The sequence below is a fragment of the Lonchura striata genome, chromosome 23, assembly GCF_050655825.1.
Source record: "Lonchura striata isolate lonStrDom1 chromosome 23, ASM5065582v1, whole genome shotgun sequence".
Taxonomy (NCBI): domain Eukaryota; kingdom Metazoa; phylum Chordata; class Aves; order Passeriformes; family Estrildidae; genus Lonchura; species Lonchura striata.
Genome location: NC_140725.1, coordinates 7,711,277 through 7,733,425, shown reverse-complemented (window position 1 = coordinate 7,733,425; position 22,149 = coordinate 7,711,277). Strand labels below are relative to the sequence as shown.

Sequence of the window (22,149 nt, the reverse complement as noted above, 5' to 3'; positions counted from 1 at the left end):
GGGTGGCTGTGGGTACCCAACTTCTCCCGGATCACCCCGTGTTTCCCCAGACCTGACCCCTCTCCCTGGCACAGGGATGGACTCCAGGTGCAGCCAGGCTGGGAAATCCAAGCTTGGCAGGATCCCCAGCACCACCCAGCTCCCCAAATCCCACACTGGGGTGGGTTATCCACGGGTGCCCAAGAGCTGAGGGCTCCAGGGGAGAGCCCCCCTCTCCCGGAATATTTCCCTTCCTGACTCAATATTCCGCCAGCTCTCGATTTTGACGCCATCCATCCATTTCCAAATCGAATAAGATATTCCATTAAAAAGATGCATTTGCATCCCGGGCTCAGGCAGCATTAATATTAAAATTGTGTTGGATGGAGGAGTTTGTAGGAGTGCAAACACGCTCCAGAGCCGCCAGCGCCGGATAAATCCTTTTGGAAAGGAGCTGCTCCCGCAGGCAGAGGCCAATTCCCCACGGAGAGGCTTTATGTCCATGGGAAAGGACGGAAAACAGGGGGCTGGGCTGGGCTGGGACCACCCGTGGGTCCGTGGCAGGGGTGGGGTGGGGATCCCGGGGCTGATCCCGGGGCTGATCCTGGGGCTGATCCCAGTGCTGATCCCGGTGCTGATCCCAATGATGATCCCAGTGCTGATCCCAGAGCTGATCCCGGGGCTGATCCCGGGGCTGATCCCGGAGCTGATCCCAGTTCTGATCCCAGTGCTGATCCCGGGGCTGATCCCAGTGCTGATCCCGATGCTGATCCCAGTTCTGATCCCGATGCTGATCCCAGTTCTGATCCCGGGGCTGATCCCAGTGCTGATCCCGGGGCTGATCCCAGTTCTGATCCCAGTGCTGATCCCAGTGCTGATCCCGGTGCTGATCCCAGTGCTGATCCCAGTGCTGATCCCGGTGCTGATCCCAGTTCTGATCCCAGTGCTGATCCCAGTGCTGATCCCGGAGCTGATCCCGGGGCTGATCCCAGGGCTGATCCCAGTGCTGATCCCAGGGCTGATCCCTGGGCTGATCCCGGTGCTGATCCCGGTGCTGATCCCGATGCTGATCCCAGGGAAGGAGCGAATGTGGGGGGCTGTGGCCCAGCCCTGCTGGGATCTGCCTTGCTGGGAATTATTTCATGGCAGATGAGCTCCTAATGCCCTTGGACAGCCACAGCCTCCAGCACCTGGCTCACCGGGCTGGGGTGGGAGCAGGAAGAGCAGTAAGATTGGATAGAAGTTAGCCTTCACTTTGCCCAGAGTGCTGTTTTCCCCGTTTTGGGGTGAAGACCTGGCAGTGGGGAGGTTGTGGAGACACAGCCCGGGGGACACGGTGTCCCCAAGTTGCTGTGGCTGTCATGGGGGGAGGGAGGTGACAGCTGCCCCATCACACCCCAGCAGCTCTGCCTCACCAGGGATGGGAAAATGGGGCAAAAACCCAACTCAAGGGATTTCCTCAGCTGCCTGGGACCCGGGCACTGCTTCCCAGACCCTGCTGGGAGCTGCCATCCTGCCCAGGGTGGCACCAGCCGGGACCCTGTGCCCCTGTCCCCCCCAGGCCAGGCACTTACAGCTGTCCTCCTCCTCCAGGAACACTTTGCTGACGTAGCAGGCGTAGACGAAGCCGAAGAGCTGGGGAAAAACAGAGAGAGGTTAATGGGTCATGGGCAGCACAACGGGCACCGTGCCAGTGGGGCATGGCTGGGCGACTGGCAGTGAACTGGGGGCACTGGGAGTGAACTGGGGGGCACTGGGCATGACCTGGGGCAACTGGAAGTGAATTGAGGGCACTGGGAGTGAACTGGGGGGCACCAGGGGTGACCTGGGGGCACTGTGAGTGAACTGGGGGGCACTAGGAGTGAACTGGGGGGCACTGGGTGTGACCTGAGGGGACTGGGGGTGAACTGAGGAGACTTGCAGTGACCTGGGGGGCACTAGGGGTGAACTGGGGGGCACTGGGAGTGACCTGGGGGGCACTGGGAGCATCCAGAGCCCATCCCAGCGCTGTTTGGGGTGCAGCAGGGTTGGATGGATTCAGCTGCACAAGGCGGGGGCCCCTGAAGGGGCCGGAGCTGGCACCCCCAGAGGGTGCTGAGCCCCACACAGTGCTGGGAGCCCCTCTGGGGACTCTGATTCCCCTCAAAGCTCTATTTTAGGGAGCTCTGTCCCCGGTGTGTCCCATTGCCACCCCGCCACAGGGGGTGACAGTCACCAGGGCAGGGGGGCCCTCCCTCCCAGCACATTCCCAGGGAGCGACTCCTCCATCCCTGCAGCGCCCAGCCCTCAAGCTGACAGGTTCTGGGGTGGTTCATAGCCCGGGCTGCTGGCAGGGCTCTGCCTGCTCCTCTCCGGCTGGCAGAAACGCGTGACGGGGCAGCGCGGCGCCTCTGCTCAGCCCGGCGCCGAGCCCCGCCGTCCCCCTCCGGGCTGGGATGGGGTGAGGAGGGCGCCCTTACCGCCAGGAAGATCTGCGTGGCGCTGCTCACCACCTCGATGTACTGGTAGTCCAGCAGGCAGCCGCTGACCGTGATGACGTGGTGGTCCTCGGGCGCCAGCTTGGAGTTGAGCACCGGCGTCACCAGGCAGCCCGGGCCGTTCTCCATCCACCACGAGCGGTGCAGGGAGGTGTTGAAGGTCATGATGAAGTCTCGGTCCTGCAGCAGGGGTGGGGGGGGAATGGTGGATCCGGGGCTCTTTGCAGGAGGGTTGCACAGAAAATGGGTTTTCCCAAGGCAAGGACGCTCCCCGAGATCAGAGCAGGGCATCTCCCTGACCCCCGGCCCCGGGGTTTGGGGCTTCCTCCGCTGCCGGCACCGTGGCCATCCGCTCAGGCAGCACCCAGGTGGCACCCAGGCGACAGGATGGGTGCCACAGAGCGGGCACCAGAGTGGCAGGGAAGGTGTTTGTGATGGTGCCGCCTGCCACCCCAGGGACGGGAGCGTGGCAGCACCCCATCAGCGTGTTCAGGGGTGCAGGGCAGCCCCTGCCGCTTCCCCTGGGCTTTTGGGGTGCCATGTCCTCATCCCACTCCCAGGGAGTCTTGCAGGGTCCCCCTGGAGCACGTCCCCTCCTTGCCAGCCCCTCACAAGCTTTGGGGCTCTGCCTGGGTCCTCTCCAGCAGCTGTGGGGTGACCTTGGGCAGGCAGCAGCCCCCTGCAAAGGAGAATCCTCAGCCCCTGGCTGCCCCTTTCCACCCCACGAGAGCCCCCCGGGCACCTCCGGTGAGCCCCCACCCCATGAGGGTCCCCCTCGTATCCCCGGGGACCCCCCACCCCCCAGAGAGCCCCCCCAGCCCCTCCCTGCCCAGCCTGGCTGTGCTGGGGCTGAGCATCCCCCGCAGGAAATCACCGATCTGGAATGAAAAGATTTCCTCTGCTGGGGGCGGCAAAAGCCCCGAAAGGGAGCGGGTGGGTTCGGGTTTGTGAAGCCGAAAGGGAGCGGGTGGGTTCGGGTTCGTGGGGCCGAAAGGGAGCGGGTGGGTTCGGGTTCGTGGGGCCGAAAGGGAGAGGGTGGGTTCGGGTTCGTGGAGCCGGAGGATGCGCAGGGCGGCGGGCGAGGGGAGCCGGGGCGGGCAGCGGGGATTTCCAGCAAAGCCCGAGGAATCCTCCCCTCTCCCCGGCCTGCCGCGCACCCAGAGCTCCGGGACAGCCTGCAGTGGCCCGGAGCTGCTCGGGGAGATGCTCCCGGCCGGGGAACAGCCCCGGAGCCTTCGGGCAGCCCGGAGAGCGGCGCTGGCTGTCCCCAGCCCTCCGCGATGTCGCAGCAGCCGCAGAGCCGGGGAGGGACGCCCAGGGACCCCCGCCCTGGGTCAAAGGTTCCCTCAGAGCAGCCCCATCCCCGCGGGAAGTTTTTCGTGTAAAAACGCAATTGAGCAGCGCGGGGTGTGGTGAAGGGACGGCCCCGGTCACATCCTCACCCCACGGCCGCAGGGTGACGTCCCAGAGCCGAGAATGCCGTCCAGCCATGGCTGGGAACCCCAGAAATCCGGGGGAAATTAGGAATATACAGCAGGGAAGTGCCCTCCCCCCACCCACTGCCCTCTCCATCCCTGCCCCAAACTTCCCTGCCACTGCTCATCCCATTCCCGGTGGGAATTCCGCCTCTCCTTTATCCCCTCAGTGGAAATAAAGGGAATTCAGTTTGGGCTCGGACACGGCCGCTCTCTGCCGCTCGGAACCGTCCGTTTGTCCATCCCATCCCCTGGGAATTCCCTGCTCCGGGGAGGCGCCCCCGCATCCGCCTTGCTGCGGGGCTGGGGCTCCCCGGGCTCGGGGGCACTTTTGGGGGAGCAGGAGGAGAGGAGGAGGAGGAGGAGGAGGAGGAGGAGGAGGAGGAGGAGCGCAGGAAGAACGGCAGGACGGAGGGCAGAAGGATGCAGGGAGGAAGAGGAGGAAGGCGGGGGCGTTACCTGTGACAAGCGCCCGACCTCCAGGTAGAAGCAGATGATGAAGGCGTTCCAGCCGACCCACAGCACCAACCACACGGCGTACTGCGGGAGGAGACGGCTCAGGGCACGGGCACCCCCCGGCCCCGCTGTACCCCCCCCCCAGCCCCGCTGCATCCCCCCCAACCCCGCTGCATCCCCCCCAGCCCCGCTGCATCCCCCCCAGCCCCGCTGCATCCCCCAGCCCCGCTGCATCCCCTCCGGCCCCGCTGCATCCTCCCCAGCCCCGCTGCATCCTCCCCGGCCCCGCTGCATCCCCCCCAGCCCCGCTGCATCCTCTCCAGCCCCGCTGCATCCCCCAGCCCCGCTGCATCCCCCCCGGCCCCGCTGCATCCTCCCCGGCCCCGCTGCATCCCCCGGCCCCGCTGCATCCCCCCCAGCCCTGCTGCATCCCCCAGCCCCGCTGCATCCCCCAGCCCCGCTGCATCCCCCCCAGCCCCGCTGCATCCCCCAGCCCCGCTGCATCCCCCCCAGCCCCGCTGCATCCCCCAGCCCCGCTGCATCCCCCAGCCCCGCTGCATCCCCCAGCCCCGCTGCATCCCCCCCAGCCCCGCTGCATCCCCCGGCCCCGCTGCATCCCCTCCAACCCCGCTGCATCCCCTGGCCCCGCTGCATCCCCTCCAACCCCGCTGCATCCCCCGGCCCCGCTGCATCCCCTCCAACCCCGCTGCATCCCCTCCGGCCCCGCCCCGCCCGCTGCATCCACAGCGGTCCGGGTTTGGGTGGTGGAATCCCAAAACCACAGCACGGTTTGGGGTGGAAGGGACCTTAAAGTTCATCAGTTAGGGGAGAACCCATGGGGGCGCCAGGCATCATCCCGGGCTGAGTTAGCGAGTCCTAATTCCAGGGGAGAACTCATGAGGCGGGGAAAGTGGGGAAAGTTTTTCCCGAGGATGGGCATCCACCAGCTGTGCCTCAGTTTCCCCATCCATAAAACTCCAATACGCATGGAATTTCCTTTGCGAGGGCTCTAATTCCCACATGACACGGCAGGGACACCTCCCAAATCCCACTGTGCCCCTCCCCGCCCTGTCCAGCCTGGCCTTGGACACCTGCAGGGATGGAGCTGGGGCTGACCCTGCTGCACCCCCAGGCTGGTACCTACCATCATGAGGTATCTGGATCTGTACTGGATGGTGCCAAAAATACCCAAAATCACGGCCATGATGTGTAAGAAGTTCGCCAGGATGGGCGCCCACTGGTATCCCAGGAAATCAAAGATCTGCCTCTCCAGCGCCGCGACCTGCAAGAGAGCAGGGGAGGGGCAGGGATCAGGGACAGGGATCAGGGATAGGATCAGGGATCAGGGACAGGGATCAGGGATCAGGGATAGGGATCAGGGATAGGGATCAGGGATCAGGGACAGGGATCAGGGATAGGGATCAGGGATAGGGATCAGGGATCAGGGACAGGGATCAGGGACAGGGATCAGGGATAGGGATCGGGGATAGGGATCAGGGATCAGGGATCAGGGATAGGGATCAGGGATCAGGGATAGGGATAGGGATCAGGGACAGGGATAGGGATCAGGGACAGGGATCGGGGGGGCAGGGATAGGGATCAGGGACAGGGATCAGGGATCAGGGATCAGGGATAGGGATCAGGGACAGGGATCAGGGATCAGGGATCAGGGATAGGGATCAGGGATCAGGGATCAGGGATCAGGGACAGGGATCAGGGATAGGGATCAGGGATCAGGGACAGGGATCAGGGACAGGGATCAGGGATAGGATCAGGGATCAGGGACAGGGATCAGGGATCAGGGATAGGGATCAGGGACAGGGATCAGGGACAGGGATCAGGGATAGGGATCAGGGATAGGATCAGGGATCAGGGATAGGGATCAGGGACAGGGATCAGGGACAGGGATCAGGGATCAGGGATAGGGATCAGGGACAGGGATCAGGGACAGGGATCAGGGATCAGGGACAGGGATCAGGGACAGGGATCAGGGATAGGGATCAGGGAAAGGGATCAGGGACAGGGATCAGGGATCAGGGATAGGGATCAGGGACAGGGATCAGGGACAGGGATCAGGGACAGGGATCAGGGATCAGGGATCAGGGATCAGGGACAGGGATCAGGGATCAGGGATCAGGGATAGGGATCAGGGATCAGGGACAGGGATCAGGGATAGGGATCAGGGATCAGGGATCAGGGATCAGGGATCAGGGATAGGGATCAGGGACAGGGATCAGGGATAGGGATCAGGGATCAGGGATCAGGGATCAGGGACAGGGATCAGGGATCAGGGATCAGGGCCTGGCACCCGGGGGGCTGAAGGCAAGGAGCAGTAGGAATCACTGGGAATTCCATGGATAACAGGTTGGGGGGGCTGCAATGTCCGTGTGCTGCACTGGCCAGCGGGACAGGGGTTACTGGGGAGATCTGGAGCTAAAAGGGGAACCCAAGGAGATGTGCCCCCACAGCACCTGCTGTGCCTCACTTTCCCATCACTCAGAGCTTGGGCACTCCGAAAACCCATCCCGGAGGATGATTTGTGATGGGAAAAGCCTCCAGGTCCCGTATTTATTTTCCAGCCCATCCTCCATGGCTCCATCGGGCTCCGATCGCCGTTTCCAGCTGTAACCCACAAACGGGGCCGTGCTGCAGGCAGGTAAATCCCCCTGGCAGGGCTGGCAGCTGGGGGGATCCATCCCTGATCCCAGCACTTACTTCTGGCTCCATCGCTCCTAATTACAGGATTAGCTCCAAGGAAGGGCTGAGCAAAGGCAAGCTGGGAGCTCTGGAACGTTCAGCGATGGATTTAATTCGAAAAATGGGGATTTTGGGTGAGGCCATGGTTTTTTAGAGCGGTTCTAAGAAAGTTTTAGGGAACTTGAGGGTGCTGGCACACCACACGGTGCAGGGACAGGTTGGCAGCATCCTGGAAAACCCCAATTTTTTTCCATTTGTCTTACTCAGCCCTGTCCTGTCACTCTTTGTGGTGGCCCCGATTCACCCTGACAGCTTCAGGGCCCTCCATCCTCCCCACAGCACCATTCCCCAATTTTCTGCCTGAAAAAAAGGGAGTTTATTCTGAAAACCACAGGAAAAAAAACGGGTATGCATCCCCCCTCCATTCCCCAGCAGCTCCCAAAGGGATCTGGAATTAGGGGAGAACCCATGGGGTCCCAGGCATCATCCCAGCCTGAGTTAATTAGTCCTAATTACAGGGGAGAATTAATGAGGTGGGGAAAGTCCTTGCCTGGGTTGTTCATGAGGATGTGCATACCAGCCGTGCCTCAGTTTCCCCATCCATAAAACTCCATATACTCATTGAATTTCCTTTTTGAGGACTCTAATTCCCACGGATTTCAGCCCAGCTCCACCCCGGGGCTGTGATATCCCATCCCCTACCCCTGGGATAGGATCTGCTGGATCGGTGCCAGCGGGAGCCTGATTTTAATTAAAAGCGATGCAAACCCGTGGAGCAGCAGCCCCTGCATCTGTGGGGTTGGGACAAAACTGCACTGACACTGAATTCACTTCCCGGCTAGTCCAACTCTCCGAGGAAACAGCCTCTGGAAATCCTCACAGCCGGGCTGTAAATCTCCTGAACTGAGGGATGTGAGTAATAAACGGCACAGGGAGCGCAGTGCTCGGGGTTTTCTGGCCACCCATCCGTCGGGGGCTGTCGGCAGAGCTGCTGAACGGCAGCTCCGGGTACCAGGGATGCCCCAAGCTGAGGGATGGGGCTGGAGGAGCCTCTGAGGGCATCCCATGGGGCTGGAGCAAAGGGATCACACCCGGGCGGCTCCTTAATTCCAGCCGGGACGGCCTGAAAGAGGAGGACGGGGGAAGACCCGGCTGGAAGCAAACCCTTCTCCATCCCCAAGAGGCAGAATTCGGGATAAACACCCCAGTTTCCCCATGGATCAGCTAATTAGGGGCTGCTAATTGCACCACAAAGCTCTGCTGGAGCTGCCCCAGTTGTTCCCTGGGTGTGTTATTCCAGCTTTTTCCCTCCGTGGGAAGAGCAGATCTCGGATTTTCCATCCTCGTGGGATGCAGCTGCAGGTTAAGAGACAGAGACTCACAAAGGCAGCGTGGCTGCAGCTCCCCGGCTCTCACCTCCTGCTGAGGACATCCCAAGGACATCCCAAGGACATCCCAAGGCCAGCCCCACGTGTTTCATGAGTGGGGAAACTGAGGCACAACCTCCAGCGGGAGAATCCAGGTTTGGTGCCCCTGCCCAGGGAATTGCGGGGCTGAGCGAGCACCCTCAGCTCAGAGCTGCTGCTCGGGCTGCTCCAGCCCCCGCAGCATCCTCCCCGACCCCGCGGGGTAAAATCTCCCTGGGAGGGACCTTCAGGACCCCCGGCCCTCGGTGACACAGCCCCGGCTCCGGGGCTCAGCAGCATCCCAAGGAACTGCCCAGCAGCCTCCAACACAGCCGGAATTGTTCCGTGGGGCTCAGGGCACCCTCCCTGTTGGAACTCCAAATGTCCCTCAGACATTTTTGGAGGTTCCAGGCCCTGGTCAGAAGCATTTGAGCCCCTGGCAGGCAGCTGGACACAGCTGTGATTTTGGGTTTGAGCCATGGGATGAGTTACCAACTTTGAAGGTGGAACAAACAGTCACAAAAGTTTAGATATTATAGGAGAGGTAGTCACAAAGTAGAGGGGAAAATTTTTAGTGCTGTACAGGGGGGTTTTAGCACCTGCACGGGGGGGTTTTACTTTGTACATGGGAATCAGAGGTTTTAAGATGGATTTGGGATTTGGGCCTGCCCTGTCCTCCCTCTTTCTCCTTCCTCACCTCCATGTTCTTGGTGATGTTGGCACTCACAGATTGGTTTGGAGTATAAAAGCACCATTTAATATAGGTAATAGGCATTGGGGAAAACTGTAACCATGGAACATGTAATGTACCATATAAAAGATAGAAAATCATCATTTAATATAGGGAATATGTATTGGGGAAAACTGTAACCATGTAACACGTAATGTACATATAAAAGATAGAAAAGCACCATTTAATATAGGTAATAGGCATTGGGGGAAAACTGTGAACATGTAACACGTAATGTACCATATAAAAGATAGAAAAGCACCATTTAATATAGGTAATAGGCATTGGGGGAAAACTGTGAACATGTAACACGTAATGTACCATATAAAAGATAGAAAAGCACCATTTAATATAGGTAATAGGCATGGGGGAAAACTGTAACCATGTCACACGTAATGTACATATAAAAGACAGCAGCAGCCCTGGGTGGGAGAGAAGAAGCAGTTGGGGTCAGAGAGGATGTCAGGGTGTGTGTGTGCCTCTGCCTGAGCTGTGAGCAAACCACAGCAGCCCCAGGAGAAAATCTTTTAGATAACTTGCAATAAACTGCCTTGAGACCGAACAACAGAGACTGCTGAGCCTTTCTTTGGAAGCTCGGGTTGGAGGAGAGACTTTCCAGCACACAGAGCCCCTGAACCAGGCCGGGGCTCCAGCACCTCCCTGCCCCTGGAATGGGAATTCCGGCTGCCCACAGCACCGCCAGCCCCGCTCACACCCCTCTCCCCACCCCCATCCCACTGCTAATTAAGATAAACCCGCAGCGGATCGATGCAACGAGTTTTAGGGCTCCCTCTTAATTAAACACTCACGAGTTCATCGACCGGCCCCAAAACTTCGCTCGGCAGCAAATCACAGCAATTAGCTGGGGTGGGCAGCGGGTCCCGCTCATCCCAGCGCGCCAGGGCTTTGTCTGCACCGGGAAATGGGAGCGGGAGGGACCAAACTGCATCGGGGGCGAGCGGAGGGCACTGCCAGGAGGGGACACCCGTGGGGAGGACACTGCCACTGCCAGGAGGGGACACCCGTGGGGAGGACACTGCCACTGCCAGGAGGGGACACCCGTGGGGACACAAGCTCAGCCGGGGCTCAGGGAGATGGCACCAGGGAGGCAGAGCTGGAGGAAAATGGGATTTTTCCAGCGTGCTGGCACCATATTGAAGAGGGAAGGAGTTCCTCTGCCCCTGAATCAGCTGTGGGTTTTGGCGCCCTCACTTTCTTCAGACCCATCCCATCATTCCAAGTTTTCCCATCCATAATCCCCACAAGGAGGGTGGGAGAGCTGGGTCCTGCTCTGGCTGTGCCAGGAGCATTGCAGGGTCACCAGGGAGCCCCTTCCCACCACAGCTGAGAAACCGAGCGTGGAAACCCAACTGCAAGGTGGGGAGTGCTGGGTGAACCCCCCAGACCGAGCACCCTTGCAAAGCAGGAGCCTCCCTGCCCAGCAGCTCCTCCTGGAACCAGAGAATCCCAGAATGGTTTGGGTTGGAAAGGACCTTAAATGACCTTAAATCCCATCCCATTCCCATGGCAGGGACCCCTCCCTCTGTCCCAGGAGCTCCCAGTGTCCAGCCTGGCCTTGGCACTGCCAGGGATCCAGGGGCAGCCACAGCTGCTCTGGGCACCTGGGAGAGCCCAAACCTCTCCACAAGCCCTGCCAGGCTACAAACCCCCCTGCATTTTCCAGTGGGGAACAGCATTGGGGAGACCTGGAATCATCCAGGAAATCATTATTTCCTTTCCTTTATCCCTCTGGTGCAATGATTTTTGGTCCTTTTTCTCATCCTTGATGAATCCCAGAGTGGTTTGGGTGGGAGGGGATCTCATCCCAGCCCAGGGACCCCTCCCACTGTCCCAGGAGCTCCAGCCCCAGTGTCCAGCCTGGCCTTGGGCACTGCCAGGGATCCAGGGCAGCCACAGCTGCTCTGGGAATTCCAGCCCAGCCCCTGCCCACCCTGCCAGGGAACAATTCCCCATTCCCAATCTCCCACCCAGCCCTGCCCTCTGGCAGTGGGAGCCATTCCCTGGGTCCTGTCCCTCCATCCTTGTCCCCAATCCCTCTCCAGCTCTCCTGGAGCCCCTCCAGGCCCTGCAGGGGCTCTGAGCTCTCCTGGAGCAGTTGGGACCGTGGAGCTGGCACTGGGCAGGACCCTGGAGCGGGCACTGGGCAGGACCCTGGAGCGGGCAGGACGCTGCTCCTGGCTCCCTGCTGCTCTCCAGCCCCGCAGCAGCACCTGCACCCCGGGCTGAGCCCTGAGCTCCCCTCGGGCAGGGCTGCTGACCCCCATGGCTCATTATCCTATGGCTCATTATCCTGCAGCGGGTGATTTCCTCCCGCACACCCGAGCCCGAGGCTCGCCGGGGATTTAACTTTTCATTTCGCCGCGTTCTGAGGGGATTTGGCCGTTTTGATTCCTCGTGTGCCGCGGCCGAAGGCGCTGCCAGAGCCTCGCTCGCCCCGTCCCTGAGCCGCCGCCTTCTCTGCGAGTTTTGGCCCCAAAAACCGTCGGGGTTCGGAGAGAGCCCCCCGGGGCAGCGTTCGCAGGGACAGCGGGATGCCCGACCCAGCAGGAATGTTCCCCACAGCCGCGGAGCATCCCCGGGGCTCCGGCCCGGCCCCGGCCGCTCCCGGTCCCACCCCAAAGGTGCTGCAGGGCCCCACATCCGCACCCCGGCCCCCCGCAGCCTCACCCCTCCCCCAGCCCCTCTTTTTGAGGCAGTTTAGGGCATTTTGGCTCTGCCTGCGCCCTCCCTTGCCCACGAGGAGCCGCAGGAGCCGGGAGGAGCGGCTCCAGCCCGCAGCGCCCCGGGAAGGGGAACCGGCCGCGATGTAACGGGGAGAGCACGGCTGGTTAGCGGGGAGGTGCAAACACCGTGAACCCAGGGACTTCATTTAACGGCTTGGAAACGAGTTCCTGACCTACTTCCAACTGCAAAAACTTCCGTAAAATCAGATGGAAAGGAATGAAAGGCGCCAATCGCTCTCCAGCATCGGGTGGGGATGAGCAGGATGCGGCCCCCACTGGAAAGAGGCCCCGATGCAGGAGCAAACCCGCGGCAGGAGCAGAAATTGGGGTGAAAGAGGCACAAATCGGGTCCTTCCCCAGCCCGGACAACCCCTGTGGGTGCCGCAGGTTGTGGAGCCCCTGTGGACCCCCCCAGACCGGAGCTCCCAAGCCTGGCTGGAGCATCGCTGCTCCCTGGGATGTGGCACTGGGGACACTTGGGGTGCTCAGGGCCCCCAGCACCCACCCCGCACCCCACGGCTTCCCCTCCTCTCTCCCACTGCCCCCCCTCCCCTTTCCCAGTTATTTATTTCATCTCCCGCATCCGGCGGCGTTGCCATGGGAACGCAGCCCCGGCTGGATGCGCCTGGAGGCCAGATCCCGATGGAATCTGCCCCACGGGATGCACCCCGGGGTGCCACCCCTTGGGTGCCCTCCAAGCCCTGCTCCCACATCCGTGCTCCTGGCTCCATCCATCCCTGAGGGTGCCATCAGGGGAGGCTGGGAGATGCACCCTTGGGGTGGTTAACGGTCACTATTATTATTATTATTATTATTATTACTATTACTATTACTATTACTATTACTATTACTATTACTATTACTATTACTATTACTATTATTACTATTACTATTACTATTACTATTACTATTACTATTACTATTATTATTAATTCCCCGAAATTATCAAACCCATCCCATCCTATTCTGGCTCCATCACAGGAGAGGGAAACTGAGGCACGGCATAAAGAGACATCTCCCACTCCTCTCCAAAAGCTTCACGGTGCTTGAGAGGCTGGGAACGCTGAAATCCAGGGAATTTGGTGTTCCCACGTGGAGAGGGGATGCTCCATGACCACCTCCCGATGATTCTCACCCAGGAGGAAGCTCCTCCTCATTTCCACGCCTAAAACAAAGCCCTGAGCCCCATCAGCTCCCAACCTGTGGGGTCTGGGTGCATTCGGCTCCAATATCCCCAAAAGAACCCCGGGAATTCTGACAGTGTTTTCTTTTTCCCCCGGAAACAACATAAATTCCCGATTTCCCCAGGAGCAGGCTGGTCTAAGTGATTTACCACTGATAAAATATCTCCTTAACTCTGACACACTATGGCATTTATATTTATTTTATATTTTATATGTTATATTTTATATGTTATATTTTGTATGTTATATTTTGTATGTTATATTTTATATGTTATATTTTATATTTTATATTTTATATGTTATATTTTATATGTTATGTTTTATATTTTATATTTTATATTTTATATGTTATGTTTCATATTTTATATTTAATGTTTCATATTTTATATTTTATATTTTATATTTCATATTTCATGTTTCATATTTTATATTTTATATTTTATATGTTATATTTTATATTTCATATTTCATATTTTATATTTTATATGTTATATTTTATTTTATATTTATTTTATATTATTTTATATTTATTTTACTGAGCTCTAACACAGCGCCCCAGCTCCTGTTGGCAGCATCGCACAAACGCCGCCGCGAGTTCCCTTTCCCTCCTGCCTCCCAGCCAGGAAACTTCTCCTGGCCGAGGGATCTGGGCGATGGAAGCAGCTCGGTTTCCTGCCCGCCCGCCCAGCGGGCTGGGTATTCCCGCGGGGAATCGCTCCGTCCCTCGGGAACTGCTGCCGCTCCCGCAGGAGGGAGCGGGGCCGGTCCCGCTCATCCCGGGCTGGTGCTCAGCACCCCCCGCCCAGGGGTCCTGGTGGGGGGACTCGGGGTGGTGGCACTGAGGGTGCCAGGGGTGCCCCCGGAGAGGGGAATGCAGTGGGGAACAGCCCGCAGGGGAAACTGAGGCACAGGGCTGTGACCACAGCAGGACTCAGCGTTCCAGTGAGGCTGAGGTCACTGGTAGAGAGCCTGCCCTGCCGTGCCTCAGTTTCCCTGGAAAACGGCCTGACTCTGGCTCAGCACCACACCAGGAGCATCCACTCTCCTGGCCAGGGGGAGCAGCTCCATCGGAGCAGGTCCTCAGGGAAACTGAGGCACGGCAGAGCGCAAGGAAGCTCCAGCCCTGGAGAAAGGCCGTGCCTTGGGAACACCAAGCTGGGAGCTGCTCCAAACCCGTGGGAGCAGGGCTGGGACCTCTGGGGTGGCCAGAGAGCCTGCTGTCCTCTCAGCCATCCCACCCCATCCCATCTCACTGTATCCCATTGTATCCCATACCATCTGTCCATTCCCAATCCCATTCGTGCCAATCCCATCCCGTTCCAGCCATTCTATGCGTCCCACATATCCCATCCTATCCCACCCCTTCATATCATCCCATCTCACTGTATCCAACTGCATCCCATTTTATCCCACTGTATCCCATTGTATCCCATTCCATTTGTCCATTCCCAATCCCATTCATGACATTCCCATCCCATTCCAGCCATTCTATGCATCCCACAAATCCCATTGTATGCCATTGTATCCCATCCATTCCCATCCCATTCCAGCCATTCTATGCATCCCACAAATCCCATTGTATGCCATTGTATCCCAGCCATTCCCATCCCATCCCATCCCATCCCATCCCATCCCATCCCATCCCATCCCATCCCATCCCATCCCATCCCATCCCATCCCATCCCATCCCATCCCAAATAAATCCCTGTCCCACTCCAGCGTGGATCCCTGAGCCCCAGCTCAGCCTTGCAGGAATTTGTTGTCCCCAGGGACATCAGCTCCCAAACCCAAGCCCCATAAAGAAAATCAGGATTAATCCAGGACCTCAATCAGGCATCCCCTTGGAGACTCCCAGCAGAAGCCACTGAGAGCTGAAGCGTTAATTAAAATGGAGGCAAAATCCCTAAAAAACCCCACAAGCAAATGGGGAAAAACTAAGGGCCGAAACCTGGGGATATTGGATTTTAATCTGCGGGTTCAGAGACAAAATGTAGGGAAATGTGGGTTTAGACCTGGCAGATCTTGGGCCTGGGTCTGAGCAAACTAGGGCTTAAATCTGGGAGGTTTTGGGCTTAAATTTGGGGAATCATTGGCTGAGATCTGGGGGAGCTGGAGCTGAATTTTGGGATCTAAGATTTAGGACAGCTTGTGCTTTAATCTCAGTTTAGGGTTTGGATTTGGGGATCTTGGTCTTAGATCTGGTGGATTTGGGGGATTTTGTGCTTTAATCTGGGACATCTTGGGTTTAAATTTGGGGAATTTTGTCCTTGAATTTTGGGGATCTTGGCCTTAAATTTGGGGGATTTGGGGCTTAAATATGTGGGATTTGGGGCTCAAATTAAGTAATCTTGGGTTTAAATTTGGGGAAATTTGTCCTTATATTTGGGGGCTTTATGGGAGATTTGGGGCTTAAATATGGGAGATCTTGAGCTCAAATTTAGGAATTTACTTTGGAGGATTTTGTCCTTAAATTTGGGAGATTTGGGGCTTAAATATGGCGGATCTTGGGCTCAGATTTGGGAATCTAGGGTTTAATTCAGGGGCACTGCGCAGCCAGAGTGAATAAGATGGGAAACCAGGAGAGATGTGGGGAGCCTGACTCCCTCAATCACAAATTCCGGGAACGAGACACAGACAAAGGCTGGGGCTGGACGTGGGAGGGGAAGGGGCAGGGAAAAGCAAAGGAATGGGACAATTGCTCCAAAAATTTGCTAAGACCCAGCAGGAAGGGGCAGGATGGATGCCGGAGGAGATGCCCCAGTAGATTAAGCCGCAGGCAATTTCCATGCTAATTCTCCCCGTTCTGTTCTTTATCCTGACATCTGGGAGAAACCAGAGGTATTTTTCCTCAAATCTCAACCGATGCCTCAAAGACACCGTTAATAAAATCCGATAGAAGAGAGGGGGAAAAATGAATCTATAATATATATATATATCCACATACAAAAAGAAAAAAAATCCAATTTACTGACTTATTTAGCGCCACTTTCCGTAATCAATTCTCCCAGGGAAGAGCCCTGATTAAAGCCAAGCGCATCGCTATGGAAACCGGCATTCCCTCCTCCCACGGCCCGCGGGCTGCGAAGGAGAAGCTCGGCCGAGGAAATCTGCCTGGAAACAACCCCGTTAATGAGCCGGGCAGCAAAAATAAAATAATCCCTGCGAGCGCTGGCGCCGCCAAAGGAGCAGCCGGCGGCAGCCGGTGGGGAGGCGAAGCGGCTCCCAAAATATTGATTTTTCTGGGATTGTTTTGGAGGAGGAGGGGACGCTCCCACATCCTGGAGGGATGAGCGGACATCTGGAGGTGGTTCCCGTGTGCGCCCACCCAGCCCGGCGGGTGTGGGTGTTTCTTCCAGCGTTTATCCAATTTTTTAGTTTTAAATCCCGGATCAAACCGCGCAGGTCTGAGGGATGCGCCTGGCCGGCGAGGTGGGAGCTGCCGGCGTCAATGGGATTTATGGGATGAGCCCGGTGGGTTTCCCTCTCCTCGGGGGAATTCCACAACCCACGGGCACCCGCGACTCTGGGTGAGGGGCACCACCCCCACTGCCCATCCTATCCTGGGCTTAAATCTTGGGGGGGTTGGGGCTGGAATTTGGGGATCGTGGTGTTGGATCTGGGGGATTTTTGTGCTTAAATTTGGGAGAGTTCAGGCTTAATTTGGGGCTTAAATATGGGAAAACTTTGGTTTAAATTTGGTGGATTGGTATTTTAAATATGGGGTATTTGGGGCTTAAATATGGGAGAGTTTGGGATAAAATATGGGGGATTTGTATTTTAAAAATGGGGGATCTTGGGCTTAAATATGGGAGCAACCCCCCCATGGGTGAGTATTTATTGGAGAACTGGAGATTTATTCCTATTTATCCATTGAATAACGAGACCTGGAGGGTTTGGGGGTCTCCTCCTGGCTGGGTGAGCGCCCTGTAAGGAGAAGGAGCTGGGATAGAAATTCCCACGGGCTGTAAGGAAATGAGCAGGGGGTGGGAGTGGTGAATGGCTGGGATGTTCCCTGAGCCCTCCAGGAGCTTTTTGGGGTGCGAAAGTCTGCCCAGGACAGCTCAGTATCCATTGAGGAATTCAATAACAATCCCATCGACATCCTTCCTACTGCTCCAGTAGTGGGAGTGGAGCCCCAGTGCCCTGGCAGGGTCCCACAGGACCAGAGCATCCCAGCGTTCCCAGCACGTCTCCCCCGCAGCCCAGGGCTTTCCGAAATCCGGGAGCTGGAGAGGCACCCAAAGGGAAGCAGCGTCCAAATAAACCCAGAATGTTTGCAGAGACTCCTTCAGCCAAGTGGTGCTGATCCCCACGATCCCTCTGCTGTTGATCCCAATGATCCCTGTGCTGTGGATCCCATGATCCCTGTGCTGTGGGTCCCATGATCCCTCTGCTGTTGATCCCAATGATCCCTGTGCTGTGGATCCCAGGATCCCTCTGCTGTGGATCCCAGGATCCCTCTGCTGTGGGTCCCATGATCCCTCTGCTGTTGATCCCAATGATCCCTGTGCTGTGGATCCCAGGATCCCTCTGCTGTTGATCCCAATGATCCCTCTGCTGTGGGTCCCATGATCCCTCTGCTGTTGATCCCAATGATCCCTGTGCTGTGGATCCCAGGATCCCTCTGCTGTTGATCCCAACGATCCCTGTGCTGTGGATCCCAGGATCCCTCTGCTGTAGCTCCCAAGATTTCTTCACTGTAGATCCCAACAATCCCTGTGCTGTGGATCCCAGGATCCCTGGGGGTTGGATCCCAGAACCTCTTCACTGTTGATCCCACTGATCCCTGGGGGGTGGATCCCAGCATCCCTGTGCTGCCAATCCCAAGATCCGTGGGGATTGGATCTCAGGATCCCTGGGCTGTGGATGGATCCCTGGGCTGTGGATCCCAGGATCTCTCTCTGCTGCAGATCCCAGGATCCCTGGGGGTGGATCCCAGGATCCCTGGGATGTGAATGGATCCTGGGATCCCTGTGCTGCCGATGCCAGGATCCCTGTGCTGTGGATGGATCCCAGCATCCCTGGGCTGTGGATGGATCCCGGGATCCCTGTGCTGTGGATGGATCCTGGGATCCCTGTGCTGTGGATGGATCCCAGCATCCCTGGGCTGTGGATGGATTCCAGGATCCCTGTGCTGTGGATGGATCCTGGGATCCCTGGGCTGTGGATGGATCCCAGGATCCCTGTGCTGTGGATGGATCCCGGGATCCCTGTGCTGTGGATGGATCCCAGCATCCCTGGGCTGTGGATGGATCCTGGGATCCCTGTGCTGCCGATCCCGGGATCCCTGTGCTGTGGATGGATCCCGGGTCCTGTTCCCGTTGATGGATCCCGGGTCCCGTTCCCGTTGATGGATCCCGGTTTCCCGTTCCCGTTTATCCGGGCAGGACGTGCCGGGCACGCCGTGGGCGCCTCATTAAGCGCAGCCATGGGCAGCTCGGGAGCTCATTAGGGACTCCTCAAACAGCCGTAAAAATTGCTTCCGTTAATTGCTTCGCCCTCCTTCCATCCGCAGCCCTGCGGGAGGAGTTTTGGGATGGGTTTTTCCAGCCCCTTTCTTGGGTGGGGGTCGTGGCTGAGCAGCTCCGGGGGCTGGATCCATCCAGGGCCCTCGGCTCCGCTGCATCCCTTAAGGACAAGATGTGACACCGGGATGTCGCGACAGGCGACATCCCTACACCCAGCAGGGATGTGACACTGGGAAAAGCGGGATTTTCCTGCTGTACCCACGCGGCACAGCTTTGCCAGCTGGGTGACGGGGGCTGTCCCACCCCATCCCCCTCACGGGGACACCCACGGCAGGAATGAGGTTTTCCCTACGAAAATATTTAGGGAAACCCAGCCCAGCAGCACCAAGGCCCGGGCCCCGCTAACGAGGGTGCGTTAATTGCGGTGCCGTTAATTGCGAGCCCTCGCCCCATGTATAATTCAAGGCCCTTTGTTAGGGCCGGGTTTGCTTTGTCTGGGAAGTGCCACCTCCCCACGGGACCGACCCTGAGCCACGCAGATCCTCCTGGGGGAGGGAAGGATCAAAAATAATTAGGGCCTGGGGCTGCTGGGAGGGGGATGGGGTCATTAGCAGGGCTGGAGTCATTAGTGGGGTCAGCATCTCCTCATGGGGCAGGGGATGGGGCAGGGGGACATGGGGACAGCCCGGAGAACCATTTCCTGTGAAAGGAGCAGCCGGGGGACCCCAAAAGGTGGTGGGAGCATCAGTCCAGGCTGTGGGTGCTGCTGGGCTGGGACTTTCCCCCACATTTTGAGGTGGGAATTCTCATTCTTGCTGTGAGTGCACCCAAAAGTTTGGGGTTGGGGCCTGTGGGTGCCAAAGCTGGGGGCAGCACCCATGTCCTGGGTGGATGATGGAGGATCTGCACCCATGGGGCATAAATCAGTGTGGCATTCACAAACCAGCCCCAAATGGGTGAGGGCGTCCCTAAATACAGCTCCTGACACCCACCAGAACCCCAGGTAGACACCCCAAAGTCACCCCAAATTCCCCAGACACCCGCAGCTCCCGGTGGTGCTGGACCAGGATCAGCCCCAGGATCAGCTCCAGGCTGGGCTCAGGGCTGCAGCCTGAAATCCAGGTGGGATGCAGCCCTGGGAGAGCTGGAAAGGGGACAGGGACATCCTCAGCCCCAGAGGGACTCTCCACAGGCCACCACCCCACAGCTGCTGAGCTTTAGGGGAGGAAAAGATCTAAAAAACAGAAATAAAGCTTTTAATAACCCACCCCCGTGGGTGTTTTTGGTCACTAGCAGCACCAGGCTGTGCTGCTAAATGCAATCCCTGGGGGAGCCAGCAAATCCAAGACACGAGGCAAATTCCCAGGAGGGAACAAAACAGGGAATAAAGCACAACCCTGAAATTCCCATGGCTCCAGACTGTGCCCGTGTCCCTCCCAGGGGGAGGGGGGGCATCCCAGGAGCAGTGTGGCCACAGGCAGTGGCAGGGCTGGCACAGCCAGGGTGGGCACAGGGACCCCCGGCCCCCGGGGACTCCCACGCCCGGTCCCAACCCCCAGCACCGTCCCCTGGATGTCCCCACCCAAGCCTGGCAGTGGCACCCACGGTCCCATCACCCACCCAGTGGCCATGGGGAGCCACCCCCCAGTGCCACCCCCCAGTGCCACCTCCAGCCCCGGGCACCCTCAGCCCCCCCAGCTGCTCTGTGACCACCCCAGCGGTCCCCACACGGCCACGGGGGCTCGGTGCCAGCCCTGTGCCACCCACGGCCGTGCCAGGGCTGAGTGTGGCCCCACGGCAGAGCCGTGCCCGTGACGGGCTGGGAGAGGCAGCACGGAGGGGACAGCAGGGGACAGGGGCTGAGGGGGTCCCGCAGGTGGGTGTCCCCAGGGTGGTGAGAGGGACGGGGCTGGTTCCTGAGCCAAACCAGGGCCGGGGAAAGCAGAGAAAACACAGATCTGAGCCTGCCAAGGTTTGTGCAAAGCTGCCAACCCCGGGCCCGGCTGCTGCACCCACGGGTGGGACCTGGGTCCTTTCCCAGGGGTGGGGGACACAAATCAGGGTGGGGGGACCCAGCTGGACCCCACAGCCACGGCTGTCACCACCCCTGAGATCCATGGGGTGGAGAGGAGAGGGGGAGAGCCCAGGAGGATGGGACAAGGACTCTCAGTGTGACATTTGCAGGCAGAGCCTGAGCACCACCATTGAGCCGAGCTGTGCCTGCACGGCATTAGAGCCCGGGCAGGGCTTCCCTGGGGCTCCCGTGAGCTCCAGCACTCCAAGAACCCTCCAGCCCCATCTGAGCATCCCCTGTGCTCACCCGGAGCACCCTTCACTCATCCCAAGCACCCTCTGCTCCCACCCCGAGCACCCTCCATGCTCACCCCAGCACCCTTCACTCTGACCCCAAACTCCCTCCGTTCCCACCCCAACCACCTCAAGCACTCTTCACTCCCCGAGAGCTCTCCATTCCCACCCCAAGAACTCTCCACTCTGCCCCAAGCACCCTCCATTCCCACCCCAGCCACCCCAGGCGCCCTGAGCCTCCCTGATTCCCACCTGAGCCTCCCTGATTCCCACCTGAGCATCCATAATTCCCACCTGAGCCTCCCTGATTCCCACCTGAGCATCTGATTCCCACCTGAGCCTCCCTGATTCCCACCTGAGCCTCCCTGATTCCCACCTGAGCATCTCCCTGTGACCCAGCACCCTCCACTCCCACATCCCACCCCGGGCACCCTCAGCTCCCACCCTGAGCTTCCTCCCCTCCGCTGGGACATTTCCCACCGGGGGTTTGTGTTTGTACCCGGGAGCCCCCGTGGGGGTGGCACGAGTGTCCCCAGGGGCAGTGGCACCGTTCCAGTGCCATTCCACGGCTCCCTGCAGCCCCAGCTCCCAAACCGGGGCAGTCACTGAGGCCACCCCCGGTGTCCCTTTGCTTTCCAAACCCCGTCCAGCACAGGTTCCACATCTTCCTGCCCCACACCATGCCAGGGAGGCACCTCTGCCTGCTCCAGCTCCCCTTGGCTGCCCGGTGCCACCTGCCCGGGGCTCCAGGGCCTCGCTGCCGATCCCAGAGTGCCCCAGGGTGCTAATTAGCCCTAATCAAGGTAATTAGCCTGAGAGCCCAGCAGCAGGGCAGCCCATGGCTGTGTCCCCTGTGTGTGACAGCACAGCTGTGACCCCGGCCAGGCAGGGAGGGTGATGCGGGTGACAGGACACAGCAGCAGCGGTGGCCTTGCAGTGTCACTGTCACCGCCAGCCCCCGGGTACCCCAGGACCTCCCCCAGCACCCCCAGGGCACAGGAGCCCTCTGCCAGGACAGAGCCTCTGCCACAGGAGGCGGCACCAGGGGCTGAGAAATCCCCTCTGGGGGGTTCCCAGCCCATCCCTCTGTGCTCACAGCCCGGCACCCCAAACCCCCCAGCCCTCCTGCACCCCTCCCTGCCAGCTCCTGCTCCCCAAAGCTGCCGGGACTGCTGAGCCCCCTCGCTGCAGCCCCCAGGAGCTGATCCCTGGGGGTGAGCAGGGAG

At 58.9% G+C, this 22,149-nt stretch overlaps 1 protein-coding gene across 1 annotated transcript in view; it reads right to left on the bottom strand.

Annotated features, from left to right (window-relative positions):
- Positions 1–22,149, bottom strand: part of NKAIN1 (sodium/potassium transporting ATPase interacting 1) — a 38,487-nt gene that overhangs the window by 6,438 nt on the left and 9,900 nt on the right. Inside the window, exons 2-5 of the mRNA XM_021528395.3 lie at positions 5,532–5,669; positions 4,391–4,471; positions 2,439–2,636; positions 1,554–1,614 (exon numbers count right to left, since the gene is read on the bottom strand). Of these exons, the coding sequence (XP_021384070.1) occupies positions 1,554–1,614; positions 2,439–2,636; positions 4,391–4,471; positions 5,532–5,669 (478 nt within the window). The remainder of the gene's footprint in view (positions 1–1,553; positions 1,615–2,438; positions 2,637–4,390; positions 4,472–5,531; positions 5,670–22,149) is intronic.